The sequence below is a fragment of the Pseudorca crassidens genome, chromosome 10 (genome assembly GCF_039906515.1).
Source record: "Pseudorca crassidens isolate mPseCra1 chromosome 10, mPseCra1.hap1, whole genome shotgun sequence".
NCBI lineage: Eukaryota > Metazoa > Chordata > Mammalia > Artiodactyla > Delphinidae > Pseudorca > Pseudorca crassidens.
In genome coordinates, this window is record NC_090305.1 from 80,338,889 (window position 1) to 80,356,144 (window position 17,256).

At 43.9% G+C, this 17,256-nt stretch overlaps 1 protein-coding gene across 25 annotated transcripts in view; it reads right to left on the reverse strand.

The window, feature by feature from the left end:
- Positions 1-17,256, reverse strand: part of CADPS (calcium dependent secretion activator) — an 804,945-nt gene that overhangs the window by 154,297 nt on the left and 633,392 nt on the right. For all 25 annotated transcript variants that reach the window (XM_067755076.1, XM_067755075.1, XM_067755054.1 and 22 more), the window contains 2 exons: positions 12,979-13,087; positions 6,394-6,606 (listed from right to left, as the gene is read on the reverse strand). In XM_067755076.1, coding sequence (XP_067611177.1) covers positions 6,394-6,606; positions 12,979-13,087 — 322 coding nt within the window. The remainder of the gene's footprint in view (positions 1-6,393; positions 6,607-12,978; positions 13,088-17,256) is intronic.

Genomic DNA, 17,256 nt, shown 5'->3' on the forward strand with positions numbered 1-17,256 from the left:
CTAGCTCCCTCTAATGTCTAGTTTTCCCTCAACACATTTTTGGTGGACAGTTTTTTCCTCTATGAATAAAGGAACTGTGTACTCTCTTTTATTAATAACTCAAATAGTGAAGAGAACGATGTTTTCATGTTTCTTTTTTTCTCTTACAGGTGTATTTTTAGAAAAATGAATACAAATACAAATGATGTCCTAAAAAGTTATTGTTGTCATTGTTCTTGGGAGAGCAGCAGAGAGATATTTGAGACCAGAGGTCAAAACCCTCCATGACATTGTGAGACTGTGAATCTGAAGCTTCTGTGAATAAGCTACATGAATTCAATTGGGTCCTTAGTGTCCTGTTTTTGTGCGGGCTAGCTGCATGTATTACATGTCTCTTTTCAAAATTAATCCTCTCTTGGGTCTTAGAGCACACCCTCAAGCCAGGTAGGATGAATTCTTTCGTGTTCAAGTAATGAATTTACTTTATTGTGTTCTGCAATTTCTTGGAGTCTTGCTCAGTTAACATCTTGGGGTTTCCTACCCCACCCCCCCTTCTATCTGTTAAGGTACCCGTGGTTACCACACCATTGGTTCGCTGACCATTCTAACCTTTGGAATGGGAAAGGAAAAACAACAATAGCAACACATCATCAGGGTGCAAAATGATCTGTTTTCAGGCATTAAGCAGTCAGGTAGCTGTGAATTCCACGAAACAAAGGCATTATTTGCCATTTTGTTGTGACGTTCATTAATATTCTTGGAATAAAAAAAAATTAGGATATGTTCATGGTTGGCTTTACTCAGAGGATCATTTGATGCCAATATGAAAGCCAAGGAGAGGAGGCAATTATGCACACATCACATGCATCCTAGTTTCAGTATGAAGCTGACATTTCAGACCTACGGTCAGGAAAATAACATGAAAAGTTTTACTACAAAGTCTAGACATGAGGAAGATTTCAGAGGAGAGGGAGGAAGCACATTGCAGGTGTCAGATAATCTAGTCTGATTATCTGAGCTGTGCTAGCTATAGGGGAACACTTACCCTTCAGTCCAGCTAGAAGTTAGCAGGGTAAGAAGGAACAAACCAGAATAACATAAAGACTAGCAACAAGGCTCAGGAAAGCAGACAGGAGTTCTAACCTAGCAGCTAAAGTTCTTGGGTTTGAGCAAAGATTGAACAAGAAAACTTAAATGAAACAAAACGAAAAACCAAAGTCAACCCCCCCCAAACCAATAGTAACCAAGATCCCCCTAACTGTTGAAGACTCTTCAGGTGGTAGCAAAATTAGAACCATTCTCAAAGACATCCAACTTTAGGGATCTATGATGTGATTAACACTTATCAGTTGAGAAACAGACATCAGTATGAGACTCATTGCAAGTGATATATCAATCATTGACCAAAGAGCAAAGCTTAAAATACCCCCTCCCCCTGCACTCTTGAGAACGGAGGCACTGATTTTCCACTGTTCCTCTAACACATTGCGCAGGGATCGGGTGTTTCAATGAGAGGCCACTTGGCAGAATAAATCGTGGCAACACTCAACTCAATGATTTGGACGTCATTTCCAAGGTAAGCAACATTGGCCTTAAAAAACTGGAAAATTACAAGTATTTGTTTTAAAAAGTTGTATAGCTAGGCACTGCCTTAATTTTTTCAAGTTTTAACCAAAAAAATAAATAAATAAAAGAGAGAGAGAGAGAGAGAGAAATTAAATCAACAGCAACACACATCAAAAAAACCACAAAAGAACAAAAAGGTTTACAAGTTTGGTGGAACCCTCCCAAAATCATTGTAGAGTCACATACAAACTAATGAATAGCAGGATCTATTTTTCTTTCAGTTTTTCCGATTCCATACAAATACTCCACTCCACTCTTAGACGTGTCTTTTCATTTTGAAATCAAGCTTTCGAAATTGAAAAAAAAATAAAATCTGCACCCAGAAGTCTGTTAAACTGAATTTAGAAAGACCCAAATAAACTCACAATTACACTCAAGTATCCCAAACTGTAAAATATTCCATTCTCAAGTTTCCCTTGAGCAGACAGCGACATGACAAGACTGGAGTGTTTATTTTTCTCTATCCAAAAAACCTATCCCATTTCTCTGTAGCTTCCCTTTGCCATGTAAATATTAACAGAGTGATTACAAAGTTAACTCATAGAAAAGTTGTTCTTAAAAATCATTCACTTGCAAGAACAGCAAATACTTTGAGCAAATATTCAAAAACAGGGATTTGATGAGATGTGTACAGAATTAAGTATTTAACAATGACCCTTACCTTTTGGAAGTCAGGGAGATCTTTTTAAAATGCAATACTTGATTGTTTTCACTCCCTTTGTTAGAGGGTCTGTGATTGACTTAACGTTTGTGACGTGACAAAATAAATCGAGGTATAGACTGAGAACCAAGTGTCAGTGAAGGATCAAAGTTTGCTACTTTACTACTATGTTGTAATTGTTTTTCATTTTTCTGTTATCTCACTTTGTATTATCAGGTGACCAAACTATCCCAGTTTGCTCAGGACTAAAGGGCTTCTGGGACAGAGGACTTTAATGGCTAAAACCGGGCAAGACTTGGGCAAATCTGGATGAGTTAGTTACGTTATGTCTGGATAAACATTGTAAGTCTGACTGACTTAATATAAAGCCTGATCTATTTAATAGTGAGGGTTTGAATTTACCAGTTTAAATGCAGCTTTGAAGTAACTGTTATGTAACCACGATTCTGTGGCAGACTCCACTAAAAATTATGATCTATCCCCTACCCCCAGCCATTTTTCATTGTTTTGCACAACTACTCAGTGCATTACCACACAATGTAAAATTCTTGGCTCCTGTTTGAATCATTCTCATGGGTTTTAAATACCCCTAACTGTAAACGATCAGATACAGAAGGTTGGTTTGGTTAAACCCTGACTGGATTCCGATGCTGGTTTCTAAAGTATGGGAACACAGCCTCACTTGCGGGTACTCTGGCTGCAGTTTTTATTAAGTGCCTAAACTAGCATTAGATAGAATCTGGAGCAGTTGAGGCTCTGTTTCAGGGGTAGCAAAGTAACTATGGGATTATTAGGTTTAACACTAGTGGGTTGAAGCTCCGCGTAAAGACTGTCATTGAATGCAGGGTCATGGTGTACAGTTGTGCAGAATGGGCACTGCACAACTCAGGAGGCACCATTCGCATTTCTGTCTATGGGAGAAGTGTCTCCTGCAGGGCACAATCTGCATGGCTGAAAGTGGTGGCTTCCTTCTTACAGAAGCTGGTAAGAAGGAAAGTAGTCCTCATACTCTCTAGAGAACCTCTGTTCCTGGGCAGTGATTAAGGGAACAATAAGGAACAGGGTGGTTCTGCCACCAGGTACTGATAAATCCCAGATGCATGAATTACCTGACCTTCTCACTCATCTCTCAGCCTACCTCACATGCTCTCTAGGAATGACATTACTTACCCCACCCCACAAATTCGAACCCTTACAATTTTTCTCTGGATGCTCCATTTAATAAAAGTTCCCTCTGTCGACTACAATAGTGACATACCTCAGGCTTGTGTGTACTCAACTGAATCTTGTAGCTGATTGCCTAATGACTAGATTCTAACTGCACAGCTAAACGGATCCTACCCACGGAGGGAAATGTAAATCGAGAGCCCGTGTGTATTTCCATGAAGGGACATCCATTCCCTTTTCAAGAGCCTCCATTACTAAGCTCCTTTTTAAAATCAGTGTCTGGTCTCCATTTAATTTTACCCCTGAATGTCCATCCTCTTTCCTACACTAGAGAGAAAACCAAGAACCAAGTAGTAATTTCTTAATCTTGGCAGACGATAGAACAAAGACACTGAATGTAAGGTGAAATGACTTCAGAAGAAGTGGAGATTATTTGGAAATAAAACCAGGATTTTCCAAATATCACCTGTGACACATGTTTTATGAGCTTGATTTAGATGGTGGTTATAGTTAGGAATTTTTTCCTGATACACAGTTAATTCCATCTCAGAGGAATATAATGGGATGTGTTGTTTCTAAATTTATTTAAAAGGAGACTGTCAGGCAAGGTGAAAGAAGGGATTCCATTACAGAGGAATTATTTTAATTCAATAAAGACTGGGGATGCTTTTATTTCAACTAGTGACTAAACCATTTAAAAAGAGATGCTTCCTTCTCTCTCTTTGCTCTCAAACTTAAATGCCACAAATGTTAGAGAAAAAAGAGAGTAGGACACTTGGTGGTGGTCATGGTCAGAAGGGCTGTCCCTCTTCCCCTGAGTCCCTCCTCAACTTATTCCTTATTCTTTCAGGGTTTTCTTTGTGGAAACCCACATGATTGTGTGATTATGTACAAGGTCCCACAGGGAATGCATCTTCCTTTAAAAAGCCATCAGGGGCTTCCCTGGTGGCACAGTGGTTGAGAGTCCACCTGCCGATGCAGGGGACACGGGTTCATGCCCCGGTCCGTGAAGATCCCACATGCCGTGGAGCGGCTGGGCCCGTGAGCCATGGCCGCTGAGCCTGCGCATCCGGAGCCTGTGCTCCGCAACGGGAGAGGCCACAACAGTGAGGCGCCCGCGAACCGCAAAAAAAAAAAAAAAAAAAAAAAAAAAAAAAGCCATCAGTACTGGACAGGAATCCCTGGGAGCACCTGATGGATAGTATTTGTCATCCAAAGAGAGTTTTTCCCCATCAGTAAAGGTGTTACAAGGTCTAAGAACATAGTCTTGTTAGATAAAAACAGACATGGCAGTGGAATTCATTGAAAAGAGACTATTCTCTGTTTAGTTGCTGTAGCTACAAAATTATTCGATCCATATTTTTAAAAAATTATTTATTTTTGGCTGCGTTGGGTCTTCATTGATGCGCGTGGGCTTTCTCTAGTTGCAGCGAGTGGAGGCTACTCTTGGTTGTGGTGTACAGGCTTCTCAATGCAGTGGCTTCTCTTGTTGTGGAGCATGGGCTGTAGGCGCACAGGCTTCAGTAGTTGTGGCAGGCGGGCTCAGTAGTTGTGGCTCGCGGGCTCTAGAGCGCAGGCTCAGCAGTTGTGGCACACGGGCTTAGCTGCTCCGTGGCATGTGGGATCTTCCCGGACCAGGGCTTGAACCCGTGTCCCTTGCATTGGCAGGTGGATTCTTAACCACTGTGCCATCAGGGAAGCCCTCGATCCATATTTTAAGAGCAACAGAGGAGAGACAGTGTGAAAGCACTGTGTTCAAGGTCAAATTTCTGACGAGGGGCCTTCACACTTGCTTTCCCTTTTGCCGTAATTCTCTGTCCACAGATCTTTGTGGGGCTGACTCCCTATCATTTGGGCTGAAGCTCAGATCATCTGACTTATATTCCCTCTCCCCACTCAGTCACCATTGCATGACATTCTTTATGGTATTTCTCAATGTCTGAAACTACCTTACTCATTTTTTTTACTTGTTTACTGTCTAGACTTCCCCACTGGGCTGTAGGTATCCTGAGAGCAGGGATCTCACCTGTCTTCCTCATCAATGTCTTGTCATCTAGACAGTTGCTCAGTGAACTACACTGAATCAGTGGGTTCCATGCTAAAGTCAGGACTCACCATGATTTTTGCTAAAAATGCCTTGTACCCGAGCTATTCCTAATTGACCTGTTATTCAGAACCGTAACATCTCTATTTAGGGTTCATGTTTTGTAAAAAATGAATTATTTAATTTGGTGCCTTATGTTGTCAGTGCTTCCATTTTCTTTGTTTCAATAAGCATCTCCAAGCATATGCTGTCTTTCATCTGACCCTGTGTGTCTGAAGTGTTGCAAGATAAAAAACCAATGTAGGTAGCAAGAAGGCATGGCAAAGGGGCAAGAAATTAAAGCAGATGCTGAGGTAAGAGGGGAAGAGACTGGAATATGAACTGGGGCTGTTTAAGGAGGAAGTTTCATTTTTGGGTTCTGGTATTTTAGCTCAGAATGGGTACCGTGGTTTTTTTTTTTTTTTTTTCCACTGCATGTGATAATGTCATCATTTATTTTTAAATGGTTCTAAGTTGCAGATTTAAATTTATTTCAAATCAAGCCCTATTTTACAATTACTTTTAATAGGAAGAAATGAGGCAAGGACATACATAATCTACCATATTTGAAGGACTCAAACAAATACATGTTTGGCTGTGAATTCTAAACTCTCACCAAAACAGAGAGATAAAAATCCACCTAAAATATATTTTCTTTGTTTAGTCCTTAGGGGGAAATGTCAAGTATTGCACTTTAAAATTACTTTCATCTAACATTTTTGTCCCAACTTTCCCCCTCTGAAGTCACTATTTTTTCTTTTCAGCAAACATGATTTTGTGAATCCTTAATGTTAAAGCAACTAGATTTTCTAACTCAACTTTGAAAGATTGACTTTACTCTACAGAGCTATTTTTAACAAATGGCATATTTACTTACAAAATTGGGAGATGGGGGCGTCCAGCTGAGGCACGTTCCCTCCCTTGGCGTTGAGTTTCTGGACTTGGGTTGGGGGCACAGGCTTGTGTGACTGACCGGTAGCCCGGTACATGGCTTGGACCCAGAGAATGCGATCTTGCTCATCATCACTTGCAAATATCACGGTGTCTCCTTCCTTGACTGCATTGAAGAAGGCTCGGCCACCCTCCAAACCTGGGTTAAAAGGGAAAAAAAAACTGCTAAGTTGAGCTGCAATGTTCTTGGCAGGACTAAGTTCTGAGAGAGGCAGTTTCTGTGCTTTTTCTTGGGCTGCAGAAGGGAGGAGCCACTTATCTGACTGTAGGATGGGAAATCTGATACCCACTTGACCACAAGGTGGGGCCATGGTGTCCAAGAGGCATTTTGAGCCCAGCTCTTGTCTCCCGCCATCTTTGTTTGGTTGGAGACAGAGTTGTCAACTGAGCTGCCTAATGGACGGGTAAACATCTGTCTATAAATAACACTATTATTTCTCTCTCTTTTTTTTTTTTTTTTTTTTTTTTTTGCAGTACTCCAGCCTCTCACTGTTGTGGCCTCTCCTGTTGCAGAGCACAGGCTCCAGACGCACAGGCTCAGCGGTCATGGCTCACGGGCCCAGCCGCTCCGCGGCATGTGGGATCTTCCCAGACCGGGGCACGAACCTGTGTCCCCTGCATCAGCAGGCGGACTCTCAACCACTGCGCCACCAGGGAAGCCCTCTCTCATCTTTAAATACAAACAAACCAGACAACGAAAACATCTCTTGACCCCCACTTCTCCCTTGAGCTACTGCCCTATTGTTCTTCTCTTTACAATGTAAGTGGATCTCCACCAGGGCTTCTCAAATTTTGGTGCACATGTGAATTCTCTGGGCATCTTGTTAAAATGTAGCTTCTGATTCAGTAAGTGGGGCTAGAACCTGAGATCCTGCGTTTCTACTCAAGCTCCCAGATGATGCTGATGGTGCCAGTTGGATGACCACACTTCAAGTAGCAAGGGTCTCTCTCCTCTTAAAGCCCTAAAGCCCTTCTGATCGGGCTGCAGCCCCAGTGAAACTTGTCGAGGTCACCAATTTCTTCCCCGATGCTGAGTCCGATGATGAACTCAAAGGCTTCATTTTGTTCCATCCGTCAACTCATTCCATTCTCTTTAAAAGGTTTTCTTCACTTGGCTCCAGGTCATCTGATTTTCTTCCTCCTTCCCTTGCTGCTGCTTTCAGTCTTGTTTGCTGGTTCCTCCTCCTCTCACTCCTCCTCCTGACCTTTAAACATGGGAGCATCTTGGCCTTCTGTCCTTGGACCTCTTCTTTTCTTCATCTACACCCAATCCCCCATCGTGATGGCCATCGTGTCAAATACCATGGATATGCTCATGGTCTCTACATTTCTAGCTCTACACTGGACACCTCCCTTGAACAGCGGACCTGAACATCCAGTGGATTTCTTGACTTCTCCACGTGGATATTTGAAAGAGACCCCAAATTTATCACATCCAACACTGAACTCCTGGTGTTTTCCCCAAACCTCCTCTCCATCTCAGTAAAGCTGACCTCATCCTTCTGGGTGCTCAAGTCCACAACCTCGGGGTCCTTTCTGACTCCTGATTTTCTCTCACTGCCCATTCCAGTGAAATTCTGAAGGCTTTACTTTCAGGACGTCAGAACAGAATTTGACCCATTCTGCCTTCTCCAATGCCTCCACCCTGAATTCAGCCATGCTCATCTCTCACCTAGATTATTTCAATCGCCTCCTATCTGATCCATCTGCCTCCATCTTCACTCTCTATACTTGATTCTCCAGATGGGGGCGAGAGTAATCGGTTTAGCATAAGAGTCAGGTCATGCCACCCCTCTGCTCAAAACCTACCAGTAGCTCTGCATTTCACTCAGAGGAAGAGTCTAGGTTCTGACAGGGCCTGCAAGGCCCCACATGAATTGACCCTTCACTACTTCTACCATCCTCTCCTACTACTCTCTCTCTCACGTGCCCCTGTATGCACCCAAGTCATGATGGCCATGCTGGCCTCTTGCTGCTCCTTGAACACTCCAGGTGTGTTCTCACCTCAGGACCTTTGCACATGACATTGCCTGTGCATGGAACTCTTCCTCCAGATATATGCATGAGTCACAACCTCCCCTCCTTTGTGTCTTTGCTCAGATGTCACATGCTTGTTCAGGCCTTCCCTGACCTCTACCTCTCCTTACTCACCTCTCTTCTCTTGTATTATTTTTCTCCGTAGCTAAATAGCACCTCTAACAAATTATATAATTTACTTCCTAAAGACAGGGAGTTTTTGTCTCTTTTGTTCACTGCTGCATCTCTGGTACCTAGAACAGTGCATGGCATAGAGTAGGTACTCAACAAATACAAGTTGGATGAATGAATGCCCTACAGACCCATTTTTGTCCCACAGGCAGTTCTCAAGGTTAAAATTTAGAGAGAAGTAGGCAGAAGCCTCTCTTTGGTCTCAGGCCAGAGAGACATTGTGTCTGTCAACATATTCCAAAAGCCTGTATTTTGTGGTTACTGGGACTGTCTGTCCATAAATAAAGCTTCATATCTTCCTCAGGCTCCTCATCCTTCCTCCCCTCCCCACCCCCACCAGTTATCAGTTTAAAGATGAAAGGGGAGTAAACAGAGTGATTAGCATCCCTAAATTTCCAACAAGGCCCAGTCACTAACCTGTATGACATTTGCATTGGAAAAGATTTCTGGTGACAACGTTAATTCTAATGTCTATTCCACAAGAGTGGGTACGTGTTGGTAGTTTTGCACTTAGAATTGCCAGGGATTCTAGAAAATAAATAGCTTCATCTTTATATGAAGGGTCTATGGTGCACCATTATGGTGGTTATGATTATGAAGGAATATTTTGGTTCACTTCTTACAGAGAGTTTTAAAATGTGTGATTTGGACAGGATGATGTACAGTTAGCAAGCTGGGAAAACCTGATGAAATGAATGGATACAACCACAAGAAGGAAAATTCTGCAGGGTGAGAGAGGAAGAAGAGCCTTGAGGGATGCTTTAACCCCTGAAAAGTGGGTATCAAGGAGCTAAAAGGAAGAGTGGGGTCAGTAGAGCTCCCGTAGTCTAGTCTCATGGTAACTTTCGGGATAAGCTACTATGATACCGTAGGTGATCTGCAGGCTAGACATCACTGGATGGGTCCTTTTCCTTGCCCCACCACCTCCCGTCTGCCAGGGCCCACAGCTGGGAATAGGGACACTGTGTTCCTGGAGCTACAGTCAGAAAGTCAGTTCATGGCGCTGCCTCGGGAAGTAGAGAGGTAGAGATGGAAAGATGCTAAGTGTTCAGATTTTTTCTTTAATCCTCCCAACAGCCCTGGGAAGCAAGTACTCTTATTCCCACTGTATAAATGAGGAAACTGAGTCACAGAGCAGGAGCTAACTATCCCACGAACACAAAGTGGAGCTGTAAGCATCAGAGTTGGGTTTCTAGCCCGGGCTGTCTGACTCTAGAGCCGGTGACCGTAAGCATTGTGCCGGACTGCTGCAGAGCCGGACAGCATGCCTTGCACACAGTAACTGCTCGCAGAGGATCAGTTATTCACAACAGAGTGAAGCCTAATCGTGGAGGGAGTGGGGCAAACAGAAACATCTATAGCAGCACAAGCAAGGACAGTGACAGCAGTGGAGAGCACCAGAGCTTTTCCAGGAAGCGTGGGAGACCAAGGACACACCATTGAGGGTGAGGAGAGAGCAGAGAAACTAGCTGAAAGAAAACCAAGGAAGGAGAAGGCAATGTGAACATCAACACGTGCTCCTAAGCAGCTGTCTTGGGCAAGGCAGCAGTTGTCGGGGACAGCATCTGCAAAATGCAACGTGTGACAGTGCCTGGGCTCTCCACGGAATACCCCACAGGTACTGACCTGTCAAGAACAAGAGGACACGTCTGGGAACGGATGGAGGCAGACCAGGCAAGGAATGTGGGCCAGCTCCCGGCTGGGGATTGCCGTTCCAACAACACACATGGACGTGGTCTGTTTATTATGGTAAAGTTGAGTTGTCAAAGATTTAATTTAGTTGTTTAAATTGTGCCAATGAATTATTCTGAATGAATATCCTATTTGAAGACTTAATTACTCGATCTAATAGGAATTGAGAGATTGTTGCGTACTCTTCGAACCATACCCAGGGAAAGGTAAAGGGTAGTGTTTTCATCTTTTGATTAAAATGATGGCCCTGAATGTAAAACTTACTTACACTTATTTACCAGTTCCCCAAACCAATCTTTCAAGGACCCTAAACAGGTAGAGTTGATTTAGAGCAAGTGATTATGTCCGGATGAGTGCTGGATCTCAGGCTGGTACAAAGGCAAGGATGTCCATGCTACAAGGCTACCTGCCCCCTAAACATCTCCACCAGTTGGTTCCACTGACATCCAGGATAAAGCCGAGAGGAGAGGGGGGACAGGTGGACCCAGAAGTCCTGCTCCAGGTGCACATTCACCTTTCAGGGAGCAGAGGGAGAGACTCCACAAATCTCTGAAGACACTGGCTAAATTGTGCATTACCCTGATCTCCAGCTGGCAAACTTTACTATACATAAGGATCCCCTAGAGTGCTTGTTGAAATAGGATTCTGCCCTCCCCTTTCTGGTTCTTGGTTAGGTTCGGGGTCCAGGAACTCCTATTTTCCATAAGCACTCTTTAAGAAATTCTGGGTTAGACTTTTCTCATGACGATTGGGAGTATTTGAATCTCCATTTTCAATCAAACATTGCTTTGAAAATAACTAGGACTTGGCACACGGAAAGGCAGAGAGGATTCTGCTTATTATTCTCAAGAACATAATCACTTTACTTTCCATTGACATCCTTGGTAAAGGAATTTATAAATTATATCCCATGGGATCAATGTGAAAAAAAGAAGAGAAGCTTTTATAATACATACGCACAGTTACCCCTTTTGCATGTAGACAGAACAGCTTTCTCCCCACTCCTGCCCTCCCCACTGTAGGAAGAGAATTCTGCATTTGAATGATAAAATAACAACTCTAGCTTTGCTATAGCTGTACACAGAGCTATGTTTTACTGCGGCTGCCAGAGGGTGTGATGGGTTAGACCCCAAGTCCCAGCTCTTCTTCTTCCTTTACAAAATGAGATGATAATCCGGGTCCCATATAATTGGTGGATTGTGGTAAAATCCAAATGCCATCACGTAGAGGAAAGGAATAGTAAACTGGCTTAAAAGAAGGTAGTGTCATAAGATGGTATTGTTTTTCCTTTTCATATTGGTCCTTGAGTCTCCCACTTGAAAATATAGGTCTTAGGAAAGAGGGACTCTGTTTCTTTGAAGGGAACTCAGTGGTTTGAGACCCCAAACCATCACAGAATGCCACGAGGGCTGCTTTCTTAATACAGGGGCCACATCCTTTCCATGAGTTGTTGCACGAACTTGGCTCAAACTTGTAGGTTCTATTGATGAGGAGGGATTTCCAGGCAGAGCCTTTAGTTTACGTCTTACGTGGTCAGCTCTGTATCATTGTGCTCTGGCAGGATGCTAATTATCTACAGAAGTCTGAGGAGGCGGGGCTGGTCCAAAGCACTCCGGGTTGGGATTCTGAAGCCCACTGCTAATTTTCCTAAGTGGGCTGGGCCAAAGGTCTTCCCAGCCACACCTTTCCAGGTTAACACCCCATCTTCTCTCAGACTCTGTTTTTCCTTTATGTGTATTTTGTTGCATGTGGAAGAGCAATATGGGAGTAGAAAAAAAGGTTTTGGGCCAAATAATGCAGTATGGTTGGAAATGCTTTCCTTGTGCAGATTTGGCATAAAAATAAACTTCTCTGGGAGAGGGCTGTTGGTGCCTGTTGCTCATTAATATGCTGAAATGATTTCGCACCGCCCCTCCCCCCCATTTTGAAGGTTCCTTGAGGCGGATTTCTATTCATCTCTTTCTGGGAAGAAGATAAAATGGGTGGGGGGAGAGGTGTGAGGGGGCAGGATGTGGAACTTATGCAATGTAGAACTTACGAGAAATACTACCGTTTGTGTGGTTCTTAGTTACATAAGGTTGAGGAGCTTGGATGTCTACACTGTAGATTAGTGTCTTTTTAGGAAAAAAACCATTTAGCGAGGACTTTCTTTTCAAGTACCATCAGCTAACTTTGAATTGTAGTTAACAAATGTGGACGTACAGGACAGGTTTATTTGGACGTGGAGACGCGATACCTGCCAAGCCCACACATCACTGGTGAACAAGACACACATACACACACACACACACACGCACACACACACATGCACACACACAAGGTCGTTGGTGTACATGTAGGACTTATTTTTCAGGAATTTCTTTTGAACATTCTAGGGTGGAGTACAAATTTGATATGGGCACAGCTACATAGAAGAAAAACGTATTCTGTTTTCATTTTGGTTTTATGAGGATCCCTTGAGTCAAAACAAAGCCCTTGATTGGAATGGCATTTACTCGTCCACGTGGCTTAGTGTCCAACAGGGAGGAAGTGCCCAGAAAATGCTAGTTGAATGTTCACGTGGGAAGGGGGAGATTTTTATGGGTTCACAGCCTAGCGGGTGGGCGGGTACCTGGCTGGGGGTCCGTGTAATCCACAGTGTAGCCATCCAGTTGGAGAAGTTCCTGAGGCTCCGCTTTTTTCTCCCGGTAACTGCACATGGCAAACGTGTACTGACTCACCTAAAAAAGAAAAGCACAGATTGTGAGGTTGGTTCTCTAGAGCCCATTTTCCTTGAAAAAAAACCCTCCGTGTTGAAGCCTGTCCTTTCCCCTGAGGCCCTGCGCTCAGGAGCTGGGTTCAAATTGAGTTTTTCCACCTCCTGGCTGTGTGACTTGGAGCAAGTTAAAAGACTTCTCTGGTCCTGTTACCTGATCTGTAGATGGATATAATCTGAGAACCTACCTTCTCACTGGCTTATTGTGCGGATTGAATGAGTTCATAAGTAGAATGCATTTAGCATCTTTCCCGGATGCTTAGGAAGTGCTGGACAGAAGTTAGCTATTATCATTACTGCTGCTGGTTTAACTGGGCTGAGCTACACGAAACTGACATTTGGGTAGGTCAAAACTGGTTGCAGAGCAGCAATCTTTTAGCTTTTACCTGATATGACTATGGCCCTGGCTCTGGCTGAGACTGTCAAGCTCTCAGACTTGACACAGGCCTTGCGGTCAGAAGTTAGGGACTGGACTTTTATGCATTTATTTATGCCCTCCGTTTCTTTTAGTATTTTACTTTTTGCAGGCCAGTTCTCAGCACCGAGCCGCATGTCTCAGCCCACCCTCCCCCTTGCCACTGAAGGAGTGCTTTTGGTCACTTTGAAAAGTCTTCCCTTCACCTCAGACAAGTGCAGGAGTGACATGCTGTCACAAGCAATGAATGCTCGATCTCTAGGTGCCAGTCATGGGAGAGCCATCCTCAGCCCTGCACGGCACGGCTGTTGTCGCTGGTGTGGCCCTCACGACCCACACGGGCATCGGCCCACGTCAGTGCTGGGCGCGGGCTCTGCAGCTGCAGGCCAGCCTTCAGGTTCCTGTCGCCTCGGTGCATCCAGACCCAGCGCAGATACTTAGCATTTCTACAGCTGGCTTGTCTGCAAGGAGCCCGGGGGAGAGCAAGACTCCTTCAGGCTTCGGGCTAAAAGCTCAGGGGCGTATTTACCATCCACGGATGTCAAACGTCTTAGTGAAGTAGTGCCACATCCCTCATCTCTTAGTTCCCTTTATTAAAACAGACATTTCCTAAGTGAACTTTGATCCCGGCGGGGGACATTTTTTATCTCCTTCTCCATGGGTCTGATTTTTTTTTTTTTTTGGTAAGACATTGGCGCTCTCAAAGCCTGCACACATCTCCCACAGTCCTCAGCCTGAAGGTCCCAGGGGCAAGATAAAGGGAGTCCACGGGAGAACGTTTTACTGGTTGATTTATCTATTGCTGCCCTCTGTTGGTTCCCGATGAAAACTTCTGCCCGACATGGGTTTCTTGATCACGCATATAGTTTGAAGAATCTGTTCCTTATATTGCAAGGTCTTGATGGGCTTCAAGGGAACCATAAAGCCACTCAGAGTATGTTCATAAGTGGACATGTATTACGCTTTGTAATAAGCAGAACAACGAATAACAGTCTCTTCTAAAACGGAGGATTTAAGAGCGCAAGCTTTGGGTGGGGTCACATAGGCCTGGGGCCCCATCCCAGCTCTCAGAAGCTGTCATATATAGAACTCAGAGTCTTCATCTGTATTTTACCTGGGTCTTATTGTGACTGGAGGATTAATAGAGCAGTGAAGGGCTTTTCACACCGTGCGCGACACTCACCTAGCAAACACTCCATTTATGCATTTACGTAAGCAGTTGCCATGCATTTGGCACTAACATCCTAACACAAAGTAGCTGAGGAGGTGTATTTGCCTACAAATTATAAATCCTTTGAAGGCAGGCCTGGGGAGTCATGCACCTTGGTTATATTCCCCTTGCCATGAGCAAAATCTACCATGTAACGGGCATTCACTAATTGAGTCTGATTGGTTCTAGAGAAATGAGTACGTACCACCCAATAAAGAGGTTTTCTCCCTCCCAAATTTACATGTTTCTCCAATCCACTACTGATCCCACGGACAACCTATCTCCCACACCCCCTGGCATGATAGTGAACACAGACATTGCTGGAACAGTTCTGCAATGATTTTTTACCTCTCTGGCAACACCGAGATGATATAGTTCGTTAATATGATGATTAGCCAAATAGACGATTGCAGACACTTACTTGAGATCAGAGAAATATCACGACAGAAGGCTGTTATTTCAAGATTCAGGCATTTACTCTTACTACATGCTTGGGGCTTTCTGACTTTTCCTTTTTCTATTTCAGGTCTTCGCTTCTTGGAGCACTGTATGTTGCTGCCCCCTTCTGGTGATACTGTTGAAGTTGTTCCGGGCAAACTTGGGGCTCAAAAAAACTCGAATTGGTTTATTAGGACCATTTTAATCTGGAATTTGGCAACTTATTTTAGGAAAAAAAGGAGGAGAGAAGAAATGATTTGTTTTTGCATATTTCTAATTACTGCAAGGTTGGAGGGAGCCTCAGACTTTCTACAGAGCTTGAAGTGTGAGGGAATAGCAAGGGGCTGGAGCTGTTAAACTGTTTTAAGCCTTGACCTTCCAGACTGTGCTGCATTGAGAGAGCTTGCCTGACGGGGGGAAGTCGGCTTGGGGGAAAGTCGGCTTAGATGAAAGTACAGTCAACAGATGGTACAGATAGAGAGACTGAGTCTTGATGACTTTGTTTAAGCTCTGGACCTAGCCATGCCAGAAAACTCTTTAGTTAATTAGTAATTTAATGAACTAACCAATATATTTCTTCCTCTTCTAAAACTTAAGCTAATTCGGGTTGACTGTTGTCATTTACAAACAGAACATAAATGCAAATGCCCTTTAGGGCCATTGTGAAGTTGAGTGGGAAGAATGAACATTTACTCAGTTATAAATCATTCACCTATAATTCATTCACCTATAAATCATTCATTATATGCCTTACAATTCACTTTCATAGTTAACTTAATATTGTTTTCTGGGTGACAACTGTTGTATTATAGGGTGTTTTATATTATCAGACAATATCTTATCTCATTCAGATTTAGATTTTTTTGAAAACTGTAACGGTCAGAATTTGGGTGCATTATATTATCTCTAGGGAATCCGAAACAGGTTATGATTTAGGGACCACATTGTCTCTAACTGATGCAAGGTGTGTGAGTTCTAGGACACTGTATCTAGGACATTGTATAAACCTCCTTGAGCACAGTGCTGTCTCAGTGCTTGGTGTCCTGGAAGACATCTGGAATCAGAAGGCCTATGTTAGGATTCACATAGGCTGCCTATGAGCCATTGACCTTGAGCAAGTCATTTAACCAGCCTCAGCCTCAGTTTCCTCCAATGCGAAATGGGGATAAGACGTGTCCTTAACACAGTACAGAAATCTTTGGGGCACAGAAGAAAAATATTTTAGAATAAAAAGATGATCGAGGTGAGGCTTTCTAACCTGGTCTGGATGACGGGTTGGCTTCTTCCACTCCTCTCCTCCCACACCCAAGGTGGGGAGCTCAGGGTGGAATTGGCACCTTCATCATTAACATTGGTTTGGTCGCCGTTCCTAACGACGGTAATCAACATATTTGCTCCTTACCATGGCCCCTGGGGTTTAGAATGAGTTTACCCAGCAATGTCCTGACTCAGGGTGCCGGGGACCCATTTCTCCTTACTCCTTGTGTTAGGGTCTGCAGCCATGTTCATAGGGCATATACTGGGGTTTCAAGGAACACAGCTGAGAGGTCTTGTCATGCCATTTGCGCAAAATCATCTGTTTAGCTACTCTGATGCTCATTTCCTTGGAGAACATAAACTCTGAGAGAGTGTGGTCAAAAAGGAATGGGAGACTTCAGTTTAAAAGGGACAATGACCTCTGAGGCAGTGTTTCTCCAAAGATGGTCACCGGGCCCCCTGCATCAGGACCTCCCGGGTTGCTTGTGAAGCATACAGATTCCTGAGCTCCATCTCAGAGTCTTCTGTGCATCAGACGCTTCTGGATGGCCCTTGGGACCTGCATTCTATTTACTTAGTTAGTTTTAGGCTGCACCCTATGGCATGTGGGATCTTAGCTCCCCGACCAGGGATCAAACCCGTGCCCCCTGCGTTGGGAGCATGGAGTCTTAACCACTGGACCGCCAGGGAAGTCCCTCTGCATTTTAAAAAACACCCAGTGCAGGCAGTCCAGGGCCATACTTGGAGAACACTGTGTAGGAACACTGAAGTCTCTGGGAGAGAAACACCCTGCAACTGCTTCATTCCCTTCAGA